This window comes from Trichomycterus rosablanca, chromosome 7 (assembly GCF_030014385.1).
Source record: "Trichomycterus rosablanca isolate fTriRos1 chromosome 7, fTriRos1.hap1, whole genome shotgun sequence".
Taxonomy (NCBI): Eukaryota; Metazoa; Chordata; class Actinopteri; order Siluriformes; family Trichomycteridae; genus Trichomycterus; species Trichomycterus rosablanca.
The window spans coordinates 33,011,247-33,030,056 of record NC_085994.1 but is presented as its reverse complement, the minus strand read 5'-3'; the positions used below and the strand labels follow the sequence as shown (position 1 = coordinate 33,030,056).

The following is an 18,810-nucleotide window of genomic DNA, read 5'->3' as shown; positions in this document are numbered from 1 at the left end:
CACAATGGGATGAGAAATGAACTGTTTGTACACGGCGATTCAGGCTGTGTCGGAGGAGGTTGAGCAAGAAAGCACAGGTGGGCAGATTAGCGCTGAGCTTTGGAGAACATGGCGAGAGGAGATAAGAGACAAAAGGAGGATCGTCAATGAACTGGGGGGGGGGAGGGCATTGGGGCAAGCAGAAAGAATGAAAGAAACCAATGACTGGGAAAAATTACTTTATAAAAATTAAAGAATAAAGGTCAGTATATAAAGTAAAGTATTAACATTTGTAAATTGTCCCAATTTGGATGGCCAGAGGAATTCCCCCATGAGGTGCTTCACTGGTGGCATCTTTACAGAGGCATCAACCAGACATGCCCAACCTTAAGCGCCCAACCTTGCGACCGTCTTGTATTCAAGTCACACTCCCCCATATACATACATACATACATACATGTATATATATATATATATATACAAAAACAAAGTCACCTCAGTCAGGCCATGCCATTACAAAAAAAAATCATTTGCACAGATTTCACGCTCTACTGTGCATGATATTATTGAAAGATTCAGGTATAGATATTGTTTACAGTTAAATCTGCTTTTTGTTTTTATTACCCTTTCTTTTTGTCCCGTTAATGCTTAAATATGGATATTTTTCAAGTCCCTTGAATACTATGTATAACCTGGACGTGGGCTACAACATGAATAAACCGTTGAGTATTCGGGAATGATCCTACATTTGCTTCTATCTAAGTAACATTTTTAAATTGTCCCAATTTGGATGGCCAAGAGGTGCTTAACTGGTGGCATCTTTACAGAGGCATAAATAAGAACACAGGACCATGCTACTCTCTCCTTATTCTTTCCACCAGACACGATTAATTGTGTCTGTTGAGCGCCCAACCTTGCACCCGTCTTGTATTCAAGTCAACCTGGCCAAGCTCTTAAAGTACACAACTGGCGAGCTAGAGTACACTGCCGGGCAATCCGAGTACCCTTACTTAAACGCTGTACATTTTGTCCATGAAGACATCCCCCGGACCCCCTGCTTACGTCTCACGATTTTCACACCGGACCGTCTTGTTAAAATATTCAAAGTTTGGGGGTGGTTTGAAGGATCCGAGGGGTTAGAATTTGCAAGATGAGATGTCAGAGAGATGGGGGAGTGTGAGGGGGTTGTGTTCACATGACCTCCGGATGGTTGGGCACGGCCTGGTCAGACAGAGGCTGACTGGCAGAGCCTCTCTCATGGGCATTCAGGCATTCCTAACCTTTGAAATTCTCTCTCTTCTCTCTTTCGTTCTTTGTGTCGTGCTTCGTTTAGATGAAATATTTCTACAGTGTTGTTAATACGAATCTGAATTCCAGAAAAGTTTAGACAGGAATGTGAACTGCATATACACAGGTACAGATTTGTAAATCTGAATGGAGCTGTATTTAAACAAGAAAAATATTGGTAGTACCTTCTAACTCAACGTCCTCTAAACTCAAAATCTTTGAAACTCAACGCCCTTCTTTGAGAAATTTGCACTCTTAAACTCAACGTGTTCAGTTTCTTTAAAAAATATGTATTTAATTTCAAATTAACAATAACCAGCCACTTTGTTCAGCGCTTGGTCTGAGCGGTGCAGTAAAACGTCATCAAAGTGCGCATATGAGAGGAATCTGCATTTGTGTGGATTAACAGTCAAATCCACTCTGAAAGCTCCACGTGTATGTGTTTAGCTACATTTTTTTCACTTTTAAACTTGTGTTATAGCTCGAGGTGCTGATAAATCGTAAGAATCAATGTTTTATTTCAGTGTTTTTATATAATTTTGTTTTCAGTTATTTTCAGTGTATAAGTGTCAGAAACAACCCCATTATTTTACATTAGCATAAAATATATGCAAGTTCACATAAACAGGTTTCCCATACATCCTTATGAAAAAAAATACCTTGAAACTCAACTCCTTTTAAACTCAATGCCAATCCCAGAACCAATTGACGTAGAGTTTCAAGGTACCATAGTATTTTATAAATATTCGTTTACTAGATGTCAGGAACACATTCTGAAAAAAAGTTGGGACCGGGGGCAAATTGATACAATGAATTTTGTACAATTCCAAAAAACAAAAAGACATCTCAATCAGGTCATTCCATCATATAAAGTGTTAGCATAGATTTCACCCTCTACAGTGCATCATATTATCAAAAGATTCATTTTTTTTTTGGTTTTAATTAAACTCTCCTTTTCTGCAATACTTATTATGTTATTATTTTTTATTGGTAATGCTTTAAGTAAGAATGTGCAAATAATGCTTTTCAAATGTTATCATTCCTACTATTACAAGAAAAAAATCTACAAAAAATAATGGAACTGAATTATTGTAAGAAATTCACAAAACCAAGTGTATAGTAAAAAAAAATATATTATATATTTGTTGACATTTGTTTATTCAACATTGGATTTGATGTCTGGAACACAATATGAAAAATATTGGGACAGGGGCCAGTTTGAAACAATGAATTTTGTACAATTCTGAAAAACAAAAAGCCACCTCAATCAGAGAAACAAATAGATTTGTTTCTTAAGGGCAGTGATAGCTCAGTGGTTAAGGTACTGGACTAGTAAACAGAAGGTTGCCGGTTCAAGTCCTGCCACCACCAAGCTGCCACTGTTGGGTCCCTGAGCAAGGCCCTTAACCCTCAATTGCTCATCGTGTTCAGCTCATTGTGTAAGTCACTTTGGATAAAAGCGCCTGCTGAAAATGTACATTTCACCCTACCATGCATTATATTATTGAAAGATTCAGATATAGATACTGTTTTGAGTTAAATGCTGCTTTTTGTTTCAATTTCAAACACATTAAATACGTACAAGTCAAAATTGTATTGTTCCTACTATTACAAAGAATGTCAAACGTTCTTCATAAAAGCAAGTGCTTCAAAATGTATGTACTTATTTTATATTTTATCTGGATTTAACGCCCATGTTCAGCACATATTTGTGCCATGTATGGCATGCTAGGTATTACGTTTTAGTCTGTTAATAATAGTTCCTTTTCTTTATATTTTGGGTCAAGTGTATTGTTGCTTGCATCGTTAATGTTAGTTACATTATATATACGCCGTTAAGTCGCCTGCACTACTGAAATGTAAGCACAGTAGCCTGATATATGCCCAAAAACAACACTCAGTTGCCAAACCTACCAATGTCCTGCTGGACATGGGTCCAAAAAAAAGTGCCCAGGGGACATGACTGTAAGCCATTAACATTAAAAAACAAAAGGCTTGAGAGACCACCAGTGTCGTAAAATTACAGCATACATTTCCCCAACTAACTCCTTTACAAACAGCCGGTTTCTATGCCGACGGCAACAGGTCCACATTATTATATGAGTAGTGTGAGAGGACCTTCTTTCATTCACACAACAGAATTAATGAACTCCCACTCAGAATGAACTCTCGCACTGCCAGGATGAGACTCGTGGTCGGGGAAATGGGGGGGAGGGGGGGTGTTTAAAGAAGACTCATAACAATAATCCCAGATACTTTTTGTTCTCGTCGTTCAGAAGCTGCTATGTTGGGGGGTATTCATGTGAGAGAGAATGAAGGGCTGTTACAGTAGATGAAAGCTAATATTTTGTCCTTTCAGCAGTCCTGCGTTTCCCTGCTCGCCTCTTCTCATCCCTCTCTTTGGCCAAATCTTTTCTAATCTTTTTCACCCACTTGAATTCCAGTGCGGTACTGGGGCGGGAGCATCCGTGCTCATGCTTCAAGCTTCTGTCCAGTTCTACTCTGCGTTTCACACACACATACACACTTGTACGTATGTACACACCGGTCCTTATTTTCACACACTGTACCCAAGCATCTGGAACTGAGAATGCTAAAGAGCTTGTGCATAATGACAGCATTCTGTCCAGTCAGGGACAGTTCCCACAGTTCCCAGATAGGCCAGAAAGAGATGTTTGTTTTCGGGTAGTGTAAAAAAAAAAGAGACATGAATCATGATAGGAGACCTTTATGAGGAAACAGGGTCAGTTTCATTATATATATATATATATTTATATATATATATACACACCGATCAGCCATAACATTAAAACCACCTCCTTGTTTCTACACTCATTACCACATAGAAGCACTTTGTATTTCTACAATTACTGACTGTAGTCTATCTGTTTCTCTACATACCTTTTTAGCCTGCTTTCACCCTGTTCTTCAATGCTCAGGACCCCCACAGGACCACTACAGAGTAGGTATTATTTAGGTGGTGGATCATTCTCAGCGCTGCAGTGACACTGACATGGTGGTGGTGTGTTAGAGTGTGTTGTGCTGGTATGAGTGGATCAGACACAGCAGTGCTGCTGGAGTTTTTAAACACTTCACTGTCCCTGCTAGACTCACGATAGTCCACCAACCAAAAATATCCAGCCAACAGAGCCCCGAGTGTAACGTCCTATGACCACTGATGAAGGTCTAGAAGATGACCAACTCAAACAGCAGCAATAGATGAGCGATCGTCTCTGACTTTACATCTACAAGGTGGACCAACTAGGTAGGAGTGTCTAATAGAGTGGACAGTGAGTAGACACGGTATTTAAAACTCCAGCAGCTCTGCTGTGTCTTATCCACTCATACCAGCACAACACACACTAACACACCACCACCATGTAAGTGTCACTGCAGTGCTGAGAATGATCCACCACCTAAATAATGCCTGCTCTGTTGTGGTCCTGTGGGGGTGCTGACTATTGAAGAACAGCATGAAAGGCGGCTAACAAAGTATAGCAGAGGAACAGATGGACTACAGTCAGTAATTGTAGAACTACAAAGTGCTTCTATATAGTATGTGGAGCTGATAAAATGGACAGTGAGTGTAGAAACAAGGAGGTGGCTGATGGCTGATCGGTGTGTATATATATATCAATATCGGTATATATAAAAGACAAAAGCCACTTCAATCATGTCATTCCATCATATGAAATAAGTGTTTGCATGGATTTCACCATCTACCGTGCATCATATTATTGAAAGATTCATTTATAGATTTTTACTATCATCAAATGTTATTTATGTTATATATGTTATACATTTGTTAAAATTTATGTTATATATTTGTCAAAATGTTATCATTCCTCTGTAGAGGTCAACACATCAGAACAGTTATGCTGTTGGTTGTAGACCTGTGTTGTAGACCGGAATCTGTGTGGAATTTTGCATACAGTTCGTCTTTAAGCCGTGAAAACCCAATCAACTATTCATCCCGACCCTGCATACGACTCTATCAGCAACCAGACGCGGCGACCGAGTGCTTCCTGAAGTCAGCAGACAGATCCCATGTATATACAAGACATTTCACCGGGCTTTTACGGAAAAAAGAACCTTGTCAATTAGCCCGTAATCGAGCCAGGAGAAGAAAGAAACGATATTATCATTAAGTCATCTCACAGTCCTACTAAAACCACAAATATTATTCTTAGCGAGGCCTCCTCCCATATTGGTGACAGAAAAAGCCGATGACACTGGACTGCTGAGTGTTTTTTGACAGTCCTGCGCTGAAATGCATGAGAAGCTTTTCTATTTTAATTGAAGAGGCATGTCCTTCCAGTGGGTCAGATTCCTCGGAATGGGATCCCTGGCTGACGAGGGGTGGCTAAAATATCCTGCGATCCTTTGCCGGACGAGGAACTAAATTAAGGACCTAATTTACTGTAATTTCGTCATTCATTCTTCTAATTTGTTTTCAAATTTGTATCCAGACACATTCGATCAATGTTTCCTTCTAATGCAGACGAGACGATGAAAAAAAATTAGGGGGGAAGGTTTTCCCAGCCTGCTCTCTTTGCAAGAAGTGCAAATGTGTGTGCGTGTGTGTGTGTGTTGGGTGGTCAGGATCCTGAGCCCTCTGCATTCTTCAGTCCGAGCTCGTACCCCGGGGGCAGCCTGGCCTGGCGTATAATTGCCCTCCTCTACAGATAGTTACCAGCCTTCCCCCTGTCGCTCGCCTCCTCTTCATTCCCCTGTTTATTCTCCTCTGATTTCAGCCTCCTCTGGGTCATCATTCATCAACGGGGCCCCCCTGGCCCCTGGGGACCAGGCTGGGAGGCCCCTGTTCCTATCCTTCCATAACCAGAGGCCATTTCTGATGGCCCTGCATTACGAGCGCGCGAGGGCGGACGCAGAGATCCAGAAGGGGGTTTCACGGCTGTGATTATTGTATCCAGATAATCATTTCAAACAAATTATCATAATTATCAATCAATCATCACATTTGGAGACGGCTACCCTCGGGTCAGCAAAGCGCTCCTCCTGACCTGTAATGCGTTTCTGGGGCATAATAAGCCCGTCATAAATTTGACGGGTCGTTTGAGATGATTTTTTTACAGAAGGAAAATGTTTCTAGCTTGATAAAGCAAACATTAGAGGGCTATTTACCCCCCAGTGACCCTTTCTGCAAATATTGCTGACTCGCGTCCAACATGCCTACCCTCTCCCCTCTTGTCCTCGCTCCCTTTGTTTCCTATGGCAGGGCAGAAAGTGGTCAAATGACCTGACCCCGAAAAACACAAAGAAGCTGTCTTAACAAATGTTAAGTTAAGGTTAATTTATATAGCAGAATTAAAAACATATATATTTAAAATTAAATAGAACCTAAAATCGAGCCTTGGGGTATGCCATATGTACTGAAAGTTTAATAAATATTACCAATTTCATCTATCTCTTATTAAAAAGTGTTACATTTTAAAGTCAAGGTTAAATTTGATAGCAGATTTAAAACATAGAAATTTAAAACTAAATTAAACCTGAAATAGAGCCTTGGGGTATGCCATATGTTATGAAAGTTGAATAAATATTAGTAATTTAATTTATACATTTTAAAAAAGTGTTAAACATATTGTGAAAAGCACAAAGAAGCTGTCTAAAATGTTAAGTCAAGGTTAATTTATATAGCAGTATTAAAAACATATATATTTAAAATTAAATAGGACCTGAAATCAAGCCTTGGGGTATGCCATATGTAATTTTGAAGTTGAAAAAGTTGAAAAAATATTAGCAATTTCATTTATACATTTTTAAAGTGTTAAACTTATAGTGAAAAACACGAAGAAGCTGTCTTAACAAATGTTAATATATATTTAAAATTATATAGGACCTAAAATCGAGCCTTGGAGTATGCCATATGTATTAAAAGTTGAACAAATAGTAACAATTTCATCTAGAACTTAATAAAAAGTGTTAAACATATTGTAAAAAACACAAAAAGCTGTCTTAACAAATGTGAAAAAGTATTTAAAATTGAATAGAACTTGAAATCGAGCCTTGAGGTACGCCATATGTTATGAAAGTTGAATAAATAGCAATGTTTTCCTTTAAAACATATTAAAAAGTGTTCAAAATATTGGTAACTAAGAAAAGTCTTTTCTTAGCCATCAAACAACCTCTAATCGACACTGTCCAAAAGTATGTGGACACCCTAACTAATGATGCATGTGTGTATATATATATACATATATACATATATATATATATACATATATATATATATATATATATATATATATATATATATATATATATATATATATATATATATATATATATATATATACATATATATATATATAACAGTGTAATTATGTTTTTGTCAGCACATGTAGCAAGCTTGGTTTGGAAGAACCTAAGTAGCCTGCAAGGAGCCTTGACCTTAACCCCATTGAACACCATGCCATTTCTGACCTGACCAATGCTCTAAGCCTGAGACACACTCCAATATTTTAAAAAGGGATGTCCAACAAACTCAAAGCTCTATAGAGCGTTTATAAGTGGTTTAGAAATACAAGTTAATAGTCTTGCTATGCTTTTTTAATGGACGGCTGAATCGCTAGACCTCGTGTCACATGATAACAGCTGAATGGATGGCGAGGATAGATTGAGATGAGATAGACCACCATTTTTCTCCTTTCAAGAAAAAGGATCTATGGCAGCACGAGTCAGGAGAGCATTAAAGTGATCTTGCCGAGCGTGTCAAAAGAGTCATTAATCTCTTTCCCATTAAAGCATCACAGACCTGCTTTACGCTGGGCGCATTTATACCCCGTTTGAAACTGAGAAAACGTTTTAATTTTGCGTCCAGATGCGGGACAATGCTGGAGGGGATCTTCTCTGGGATCAGTTCTGAACACAATTACAAGGTATCGATTTTCTATAATGAATCTATGCGTCTGAATGCTATCGCCGCACGATCACCGCGAGACAGCCAGACAGACCGAAGCTCGGCTAAACATATACGCGCGCTCTCGGATTACATCTGCCGGCTTGAGAGAGAGCCGAAATGTTCGCTGTGGGAAGATCGGCTAAAGCACGGGCAGATCCTATCTCCTCCCGCCGCCGATAGGCATCTCCAGCCGCTAGAGCCCAGGCCGTATGCGTTTCTGAAACGAGGATAAACAAATAAAAGAAGAGCTGAGCCTCTCTTCCCTCATCCCTCTCACCTTCCTTTTCCCCCTCTATCTTTCTTATCCGGCGGGATTTGGCGCTAAGACGGCTTTTCAGCTCGGAAAATAAAACCGCTTCTTTTTCGGTTGTTGTCTTGAGGAGAGTCAGGAGGGAGAAAAGAGAGATCAGGAGACTGATGATGGGATAGATTAAGGGGGCATGGATGGTTTTGTTGTAGATTTATGGCTGAACAACACATCAATGTTGTCACTTTGAATGGCTGCTTAAAAGAAATCGGGAAAAATGAGTTACCAAGTAAACAGAGTTAGTCAAAGTACCTGGTGTACATTGTTTCAATGTGATTTCTAATAGTTTCATGCAGTCATCAAATCAATACAGCTTCACAACTACGTACATTTCATACCACTGCCACCATGATGTAAGCATAACGCACACAAAAAGGACCTGTCCCAATTGCATTTACCCCCCTAGAAGTAAGCACCTTGGTAAAGTGAAGGTTTGATAGTGTAAATATTATTTAGACACACGTAATAACTCCTAGTATTATTGTGTCCAGTAATATGTATGGTCAAAACCCTCACCCGTTCCATCATGACAAAGCAAAATCCAATAAAACATGGTCTCGTGAAAATCCCCAAAGCACTAAACACAATTGGGATGAACCGGAACGTCGACTGTGAGTCCGGTATCAGAGCCCGACCGTCGGAATGCTCTTTCAAATAAGGAGTCACACAATCCCCCAGACGCACTTCAAAATCTCAAGGAGGCTAAAAAGCCGTCCCTGGAGAGTGGGTAAGCCAAATGGAGGGGACACAACTCCATATTAATGGCCATGGGTTTGGAATTGGTTGTCCAAAGTATAAATATATATAAATATATTTAATGATCAATCACACATCACTTGTACAAGACTGGAAAAAAAAAACTGTCATTGTCCACCAACAGTAAAAAATTAAATAAAATAAATTAAAAAATAAATAAATATTTAATAAATATTTTGTCATTGTCCACCAAAGGTAAAAAATAAAACAAAATAAATTTAAAAAATAAATAAATATTTAATAAATATTTTGTCATTGTTTAACGAAGGTAAATAAAATATTAAATTAAATAAATAAATATGTAGTAAATAGTGTCATTGTCCACCAAAGGTAAAAAAATTCAAATAAAATAAATAAATAAATATGTAATAAATATTTTGTCATTGGCCACCAAAGGTAAAAAAAAAAAAAAATAAATAAAAAATATTTTTAAAAAGTATTTTGTCATTGTCCACCAAAGGTAAAAAATAAAAATAAAATAATAAAACAAATTTTTAATAAGTATTTTGTCATTGTTGGCCAAAGGTAAAAAATAAATTAAAAAAATAAATAAATATACAATAAATATTTTTTTCATTGTCCACCACAGGTAAAAAAATGAAAATAAACAAAAATAAATAAATATTTTAAAAAGTATTTTGTCACTGTCCACCAAAGGTAAAACAACTAAATAAATAAAATAAAAAATAAATAATAATAAATAGAAAAATCCCATTGAAAATGTTGGACTGTCTAGATGACTACATCATCACAAGAATAATGAAACTATTTTACTACATCCAAATATAATATTATAGGCTAATTAAACCTTAATTAAGAGATCTGTATTAGACCAAACGCCTCCTCAAGACGAGCGATTTCAAAACAACACGCTGACGCAGTCATTAACCACAGCTGAACATCTCAGCTGCTTCTCGGTCGGTCCTCACATGAGACCCGTGTTCTCAGAGCAGGTGTCTTGCTATTGTTCTTTCACGCTCCATCAGTTTTACACTTGAACCCCTTTCTTACCCACCGCCACCTTCTCGACCTCCTCACACCGGCCATAAAAGAAACGTAGCGCTCTAGCCCTATGATCATTTATCACCTCCTAAACTCACTGAGCTGTTAGTGGAACATCATGAAAATCTCCACCTTCAGGAGTATCAGTTGAAGGACGGGTTGAACATAAACAGGGTCCTGGATCTTAATCAGATATTTCCTGATGCAAGCCCAAAAGTATGTGGATATGGGACACCCTGATCCGAAAATATGGCTGTTGTCATGGAGGGGAACGTTGGCTCCCTTTTTTGCAGCCTTGTCAGTGTGGATGATGCCACAACAATGCTACCTACTGGAATGTATAGTACAGTTTTAGGGTTTGGGCTAAGCCACTTTTTTGCTGTGAAGAGTACTGTTAATGCTACAGCGTACCAAGATGTTTTAGACAATTACAGTTTAGGGAAGGTCCATATCCTTGTTTTGCAAGGTTTGCAAGCACATGGTTTGATGAAGAATGTCTTAACTTTATCCCCATTAAAGACCTTGGGGTGAATTGGAAAGTCAACTGCAAGCAAGGCCTTCTTATAACATTAGTTCCTGATTTAACAAATGCTTTTTTGTCTAAATAGGGACACATTATTACCAATACTAAAATACTGTGTTACAGAGGCAAAACTTGGGGCATTTCAATACAGATGCTCATGATTTCAATGGGATGTCCAACAAAAAGGCCAGGTGTCCACATACTTTTGGCCATAAGGTGTATTTACTGCCATGTATCAGACACACAGTGTCTGTCTGAAAACCTAGTGAGCTCTCTACGCACTCCCGAGATGGAGGCTGTCTGAATTCTTAGATGCCTTAAAATGCTGCCTACTGAGGTGTCTTAATTCTGTGTGATAATCTGACTGAATAATGAGGGAGCATCCGATGAAGGCAATCCCAGCATTCAGTGCGGCACAAATTTTCTCACAAAAAATGACAAATATGGTGGACGGATGCAGAGCAATGAACGGAGTTCTTTAAAAATGTAAATAAATTCGTAATCATTCTAAAATGGGAGGGAGGGAGATGTTAGCTGGCATGGTAGGTAGCGGGTTGTGCCGCCTCAGCCCATTGGTTTGAATGGCCTGAGGCTAAACATAATCGCTGTCTAAGTAACTAAGAGTGTAAAAGTATTTAGACACTGGTAATAAATTAAGGTTTTTAATCTGTTTAATCTACAAACTGTCAATAGTTTGGGGAGGACTCCCGTTCCATCATGACAAAGCGACACATTTGGGATTAATCATACGCTGATCAGCCATAACATTAAAACCACCTCCTTGTTTCTACACTCACTGTCCATTTTATCAGCTCCACTTACCATATAGAAGCAATTTGTGGTTCTACAATTACTGACTGTGGTCCATCTGTTTCTCTGCATGCCTTTTTAGCCCCCTTTCGTGCTGTTCTTCAATGGTCAGGACTCTCCGAGGTATTATTTGGGTGGTGGATCATTCTCAGCACTGCAGGGACACTGACATGGTGGTGGTGTGTTAGAGTGTGTTGTGCTGGTATGAGTCACTGCTGGACTGAGAATAGTCCACCAGCCAACAGCACCTCATGGGCAGCGTCCTGTGGCCACTGCTGAAGGTCTACAAGATGACCAACTCAAACAGCAGCAATAGATGAGCGATCGTCTCTTACTTTACATCTACCAGGTGGACCAACTAGGTAGGAGTGTCTAATAGAGTGGACAGTGAGTGAACACAATATTTGAAAACTCCACTCATACCAGCACAACACACACTAACACACCACCACCATGTCATTGTCACTGCAGTGCTGAGAATGATCCACCACCCAAATAATACCTACTCTGTTGCGGTCCTGTGGGGGTCCTGACCATTGAAGAACAGGGTGAAAGCAGGCTAAAAAAGTATGTAGAGAAACAGATGGACTACAGTCAGTAATTGTAGAAGTACAAAGTGTTTCTATATGGTAAGTGGAGCTGATAAAATGGACAGTGAGTGTAGAAACAAGGAGGTGGTTTTAATGTTATGGCTGATCGGTGTATACTGGAACACCCTTCGAGGCAAGTATGGTGAAATAAGGGGTTACCAAGGGTCAAACATATACTAAGTCGTACCTTTTTGATGCAGCTGTCCTGGGACGCCTCGTGATCGTTCAGCATTTGCTGCGAAGAGAGAAAACAAAGACGTTTCAATACAAGTCCCATTAAAAACCACCTTTATTACTCACAATACAGAATAATAGAAGACATAGGTTAATAAGTATTGTCTCATGAATATGGACATCAGCGTCTTTCCAAATTTCTGGATCGTATTGGGCAAAGCCTTCTAAACAAAAAGCATAAAGTGGCCAGCGAATGATAGGACAAGAGTTTTCTGAAGGTTTGACTCTTCCATCTCTTTACCCATCACAGCAGGCCCACTTTTCCTGAACCCCCTTCTTCGAGGGGTGAAATAAAAGGCCCATAGATTTGACGTTAACTCGCAGGAGCAGGAAATTTCCCTAGCCGCAGACAGTCCGAGGAGGAGATGTGGTATTAGGGGCCTTCAGGAATATTTATCTAAGAGAGGCGCTGGCCAAAATCGGGCAGCGTCTTCCTCGTGCCGCGACGAAGCTCTCCGATGAGAGCCGAGTCTGTTTCACGTTTGGGAGATAATAGGAGCTGGAGTATGCACGACCGGTCTCTGTGTGCCCGTCATTCATCCGCGGGTAGCGGAGGACAGGAAAAGAGCCCCGCTCTGGGATTATTGGGCTATGTTACAGTGGTGCGCTGATCCCCACCAGCCCGAACCCACTTCCATTTCCCCCATCTCATCTTCTGAATGGAAGGTGTGTGAGGGCGAGCGAGGCCTCTTCAGCGAGCACGCCGTCATGGATTGAAGCTGACACGAGCACAATCGACGATTCTACTGGATCCAGGAGCTTTCTGATGAACTCAGGAAGGGTTCGAGCGCTCTGTTCTGAATGCGGTGTATTTTTAGATACGTGTCATGAAAAGACTTTTAAAGATATGCACAATCGGCGGATTGTGTTTTAAAGAAACTGCGCCTTTCTGGTTCGATCTGGTTTAAATGATAACACATCGACGTAAAAACGTATTACACATTAAACACATTTTATAAAACATTCTTTCAATTTTGTTAAGGAACAAAGCTACCCAACTCCTATATCTCCCTTGTAAATACAGTAATTGTGACCTAACTGTTCGCATCACACTTCGTACCGTCATTCCTAGCTTCCACAGTCCAAACAAATGCAGTCAGGAAAATACTACAGGAGATACTAAAGTCCTCTTAGGTATGAGTGTGTAAGTGTGTGTTGGCGCTGTGATGGACAGGCAACCTGTCCAGGATGTTTTCTTCCTTTTGTCAAGTGAATTGTACCCACCATGACCCTAAATAGGATAAAGTGGTGGTAAAACATTAATAAATGAATGTACCAGATAGGTGTACCAGATAGGTGTACCTAATAAAGCACTCCAATTTTCCTTCCTTGTCTTTATTAATCAGTATAAAGTCTTTGTCACGAATGATTTAATTATTATTTAAATAAACGAAAACAAAACAAAACATTCATTTAATGTTCAACAGCTTGATGAAATGTAATTCAGCCAAATTGGGGAAAAATTCCCCAAAAGTGAGCGTGCAATCCATTTGGATACTAAAAAAGTTAAAATCTATGTGGGTATAAAATAAATAAATAAATAAATGAAAAATAGTTTTTACATTTTTATTTTAAATTGATGGAAAAAAAATATTCATTTAATTTTCTACAGCTTGATGAAATGTAACAAATTGGGAAAGAAATCCCCCCAAAAGTGAGCGTGCAATCCATTTGGATACTAAAAACGTGAAAATGGATTTGGGTAACAGAAAAAGATGAATAAATAAAAAAGATAAATAAATAAATAAAAAATAAGTAAATAAATAAAATAAGATGACTAATAAATTCCTTTTTATTTGTATTGTAAAATCATTTCTTGCCACAAATTATTTAATTATTATTTAAATCGATGAGAAAATTTATTTAATTTTCAACAGCTTGATAAAATGTAGTTCAGCCAAATTGAAAAAAAAATCCCCTGGTAAGGGTGCAAATTTTGATTCTAAAAAAGTGAAAATGGATGTGGGTATAAAAAAAATGAACTACTGATTGAACTACTAATGTTTCCACATCTGAAGTGATTGAAAATACATGGTTTGGCTAATAAATTAACTTTTTAATGGTATTGTAAAATCATTTCTTGCCACAAATGATTTAATTATTATTTAAATCAACAGAAAAAAAAACATTCATTTAATGTTCAACAGCTTGATGAAACGTAATTCACCCAAATTGGGAAAAAATCCCCTAAATGTGAGCGTGCAATCCATCTTGATTATAAAAAAGGGAAAATGGATGTCAGTAAAATAAATAAAAGAATAAATAAATAAATGAACTATTGTAAAGTTTTCACATCCGAAGTGCTGAAAATACATGGTAAAAAATAAAATAAAATAAATTGATTAATGAATTAATTTTTAAAAAATCCCCTAAAAGTGAGCTTGCAATCCATTTTGATTCTAAAAAAGTGAAAATGGATGTGGGTAAAAAAAAAAAAAAAAAAAAAAAAAAAAAAATAAATAAATAAATAAATAAATAAATAAATAAATAAATAAATAAATAAATAAATAAATAAATAAATAAATAAATAAATAAATAAATAAAATAAATAAATAAATAAATAAATAAATACAAATAAAATAAATAAAATAAAAAGAATAGCACAGTCGCCTCACAGCAAGAAGGTCCTGGGTTCGATCCCCAGGTGAGGTGGTCCGGGTCCTTTCTGTCCAGAGTTTGCATGTTCTCCCCCTGTCTGCGTGGGTTTCCTCCGGGAGCTCCGGTTTCCTGCCAGTCAGGTTAATTGGAGACACTGAATTGCCCTATAGGGTGAATGGGTGTGCATGTGTGTGTGCGCCCCGTCCAGGGTATTACTGTGTGCCTTGGGCCCATTGAAAAGCTGGGATAGGCTCCAGCACCCCCATGACCCTAACTGGATAAGTGGTTAAGAAAGTGAGTGAGAATTGAACTACTTAAGTTTTCACATATGAAGTTGTAAAAATACATGGTTTGGCTAATAAATTCCTTTTTAATGATATTGTAAAATCATTTCTTGCCACAAATGATTTAATTATTGTTTAAATAGATGGAAAAAAATGCTTGATGAAATGTAACTCAGCCAAATTGGGAAGAAAATCCCCCAAAGTGAGCGTGCAATCCATTTGGATAACAAAAACATGAAAATAAATGTGGGTATGAAAAAAAAAACCCAAAATATTTCAACCCAGAGAATCGATGGAAAACATAAAACCAAATACGTAATAAGTTCTCAGCGCCCCTTTATCAGCGCTTGATTGCCAGCTGTGCACACTGCCCAAAAGCTGTGGTTCCCTAAATTAGGCCTTCAGTGTATTCAAGCCAACCGAGTGGAAGCAATTACATCACAAATACTCAAACAAGTCTCCCTAAACTACTTACATACATAATTCAATCCTGTAGCCATGTCAGAGCCACCCCAATCCCAAAACAGAAGTACGGTGCCGCCGCATTCGAATCTCACGATTTAACCAAGTTCTTTTACCTTCTACACCGCACCACGTGCAAGCTATTCCCCAAGTTCACTCGCACACATGTGGACGCCCTTGCTGCGTGTTTCTAAATGTATGAGGTGTAATTACGCTCCGTTCTCGCCACATTAAACTCGACTCAAGTTTGCCGTCAATCATGTGGCTGAAGAAAAAGCAGGACCAGGGGTCAACGTAAGCTATTCAACGTGGGTTCTTGGATTACGTCTGAATCTTGGAATAAATCTACCAACCTTGGAGAGTTTTAAATCTGTGCTGTCATTCTAGCCCTATTTATATGGGCACCGATAAGTCACCAACTATAGTCAATTCACATATCAGCCAATAACAAACTACAGTATTTATCTGAGTTGAGGTATGTAGAGTCAGTAGATATTTGGAAAGGAATGACATTTCAAGATGTATGACTTTAATTCCAGATGTACATAGAGAAACAATAAGACAAAACATCTGGACTAGACAATAAAACATACACTGATCAGCCATAACATTAAAACCACCTCCTTGTTTCTACACTCACTGTCCATTTTATCAGCACCACTTACCATATAGAAGCACTTTGTAGTTCTACAATTACTGACTGTAGTCCATCTGTTTCTCTGCATGCTTTGTTTGCCCCTTTCATGCTGTTCTTCAATGGTCAGGACTCTCCCAGGACCACTACAGAGTAGGTATTATTCATGCTGGTATGAGTGGATAAGACACAGCAGTGCTGATGGAGCTTTTAAACACCTCACTGTCACTGCTGGACTGAGAATAGTCCACCAACCAAAAACATCCAGCCAACAGCGCCCCATGAGCAGCGTCCTGTGACCACTGATGAAGGTCTAGAAGATGACCAACTCAAACAGCAGCAATAGATGAGCGATCGTCTCTGACTTTACATCTACAAGGTGGACCAACTAGGTAGTGTCTAATAGAGTGGACAGTGAGTGGACACGGTATTTAAAAACTCCAGCAGCGCTGCTGTGTCTGATTCACTCATACCAGCACAACACACACTAACACACCTCCACCATGTCAGTGTCACTGCAGTGCTGAGAATCATCCACCACCTAAATGACTATTGAAGAACAGCATGAAAGAGGGCTTACTGATTATAGTTAATTATGTATTATAATAATAATATTATAATTAAGTTTTATTTGTTTATATTATAATTTATTAAAATTTTTTGTATTTTATTTGATTGCTATTATTTATTTATTTACTATTTATTTACTTCATTTCCCATCCGATCAAATTAGTTCAAACGATTTCTGATGGAAAACTCCCAGCACAATATAAGAGGTTATTATACAGCAGTGCCCCTTTTATTTCAGAAGATAATTCATAGACTGGGGCACACTCAATAACCAGCTTTAATTTCCATAAGAGCATAAGAGCACATGTGCATGTGTGTGTTCATGCGTGTGTGCATGCGTGTGTGCACACGATTAGCATACTTGGCTGACAACCAGCCAAATGACTTACTATGAAAAAGCACAGGCCATATGTGTGGGTGCATGTCAAGCAAATAAATAATCTATTAATTAGACCCTTGGAAAGTATGATTTGCCACGAGCATGGGTGTGATTTATGGCACGTCAGAACCACTTTTTCAGACTTTCCGAATCCGACTTTTTTTTTACCTTTTCGCGACGGGACAATTTGCGCCGTTGACACTCCGCCGGGAATTTCGAAGTTCTTTCTAAACAGACGTAACGTGCGCAATTGCACCTTTAAGGATGTTCTCCGTTTACGTTTGCTTACACAAGCCTGTCAGGCCTTCTTATGTAAATGAAAAACTGTGAAGTTCTGTGATTAGCGTGTCACCCTGACAGCGCTCCGGAGTGTCCCGAAAACAGAGGTGCGCCGGAGGAGGACATTCAAAATAAATACGAGTCAGAATGTGCTATGATTCAGCTTAAATGTTTGAGCCTAATTAACGCCAATGTGTCTGTGTGGGGAAAATAAATTCCCCACAAATACCATTTCATTGGCATTATACTGTAGGTGCACCTTTGTGAGCAAGCGCCATCCTCATCATGGCTTTGATGACCAACAGACAAAAGAAAACAACCTCACCCTTAAGAGACACAAACCCACCGAGCTTTTCCAGCTGCCTTAATGGACATGCAAAGTGCAACTATATATAAAGTGCAAATATATATATCTATATAGACATACATACAGTCATATAGATAGATATCATATATATTGTGTATATAAAACATTGTATAGTGTGTATTTTATATATGTGTGTATATGTACATATGTATTTATGTGTCATGTATAAAGGCATATACAGTGTATCACAAAAGTGAGTACACCCCTCACATTTCTGCAAATATTTGATTATATCTTTTCATGGGACAACACTATAGACATGAAACTTGGATATAACTTAGAGTAGTCAGTGTACAGCTTGTATAGCAGTGTAGATTTACTGTCTTCTGAAAATAACTCAACACACAGCCATTAATGTCTAAATGGCTGGCAACATAAGTGAGTACACCCCACAGTGAACATGTCCAAATTGTGCCCAAATGTGTCGCTGTCCCTCCCTGGTGTCATGTGTCAAGGTCCCAGGTGTAAATGGGGAGCAGGGCTGTTAAATTTGGTGTTTTGGGTACAATTCTCTCATACTGGCCACTGGATATTCAACATGGCACCTCATGGCAAAGAACTCTCTGAGGATGTGAGAAATAGAATTGTTGCTCTCCACAAAGATGGCCTGGGCTATAAGAAGATTGCTAACACCCTGAAACTGAGCTACAGCATGGTGGCCAAGGTCATACAGCGGTTTTCCAGGACAGGTTCCACTCGGAACAGGCTTCGCCAGGGTCGACCAAAGAAGTTGAGTCCACGTGTTCGGCGTCATATCCAGAGGTTGGCTATAAAAAATAGACACATGAGTGCTGCCAGCATTGCTGCAGAGGTTGAAGATGTGG

General features: G+C 38.7%; 1 protein-coding gene across 1 annotated transcript in view; it reads right to left on the bottom strand.

The window, feature by feature from the left end:
- Positions 1–18,810, bottom strand: part of prdm16 (PR domain containing 16) — a 322,591-nt gene that overhangs the window by 144,590 nt on the left and 159,191 nt on the right. The window contains 1 exon segment of the mRNA XM_062999239.1: positions 12,367–12,414. Within this exon segment, the coding sequence (XP_062855309.1) occupies positions 12,367–12,414 (48 nt within the window).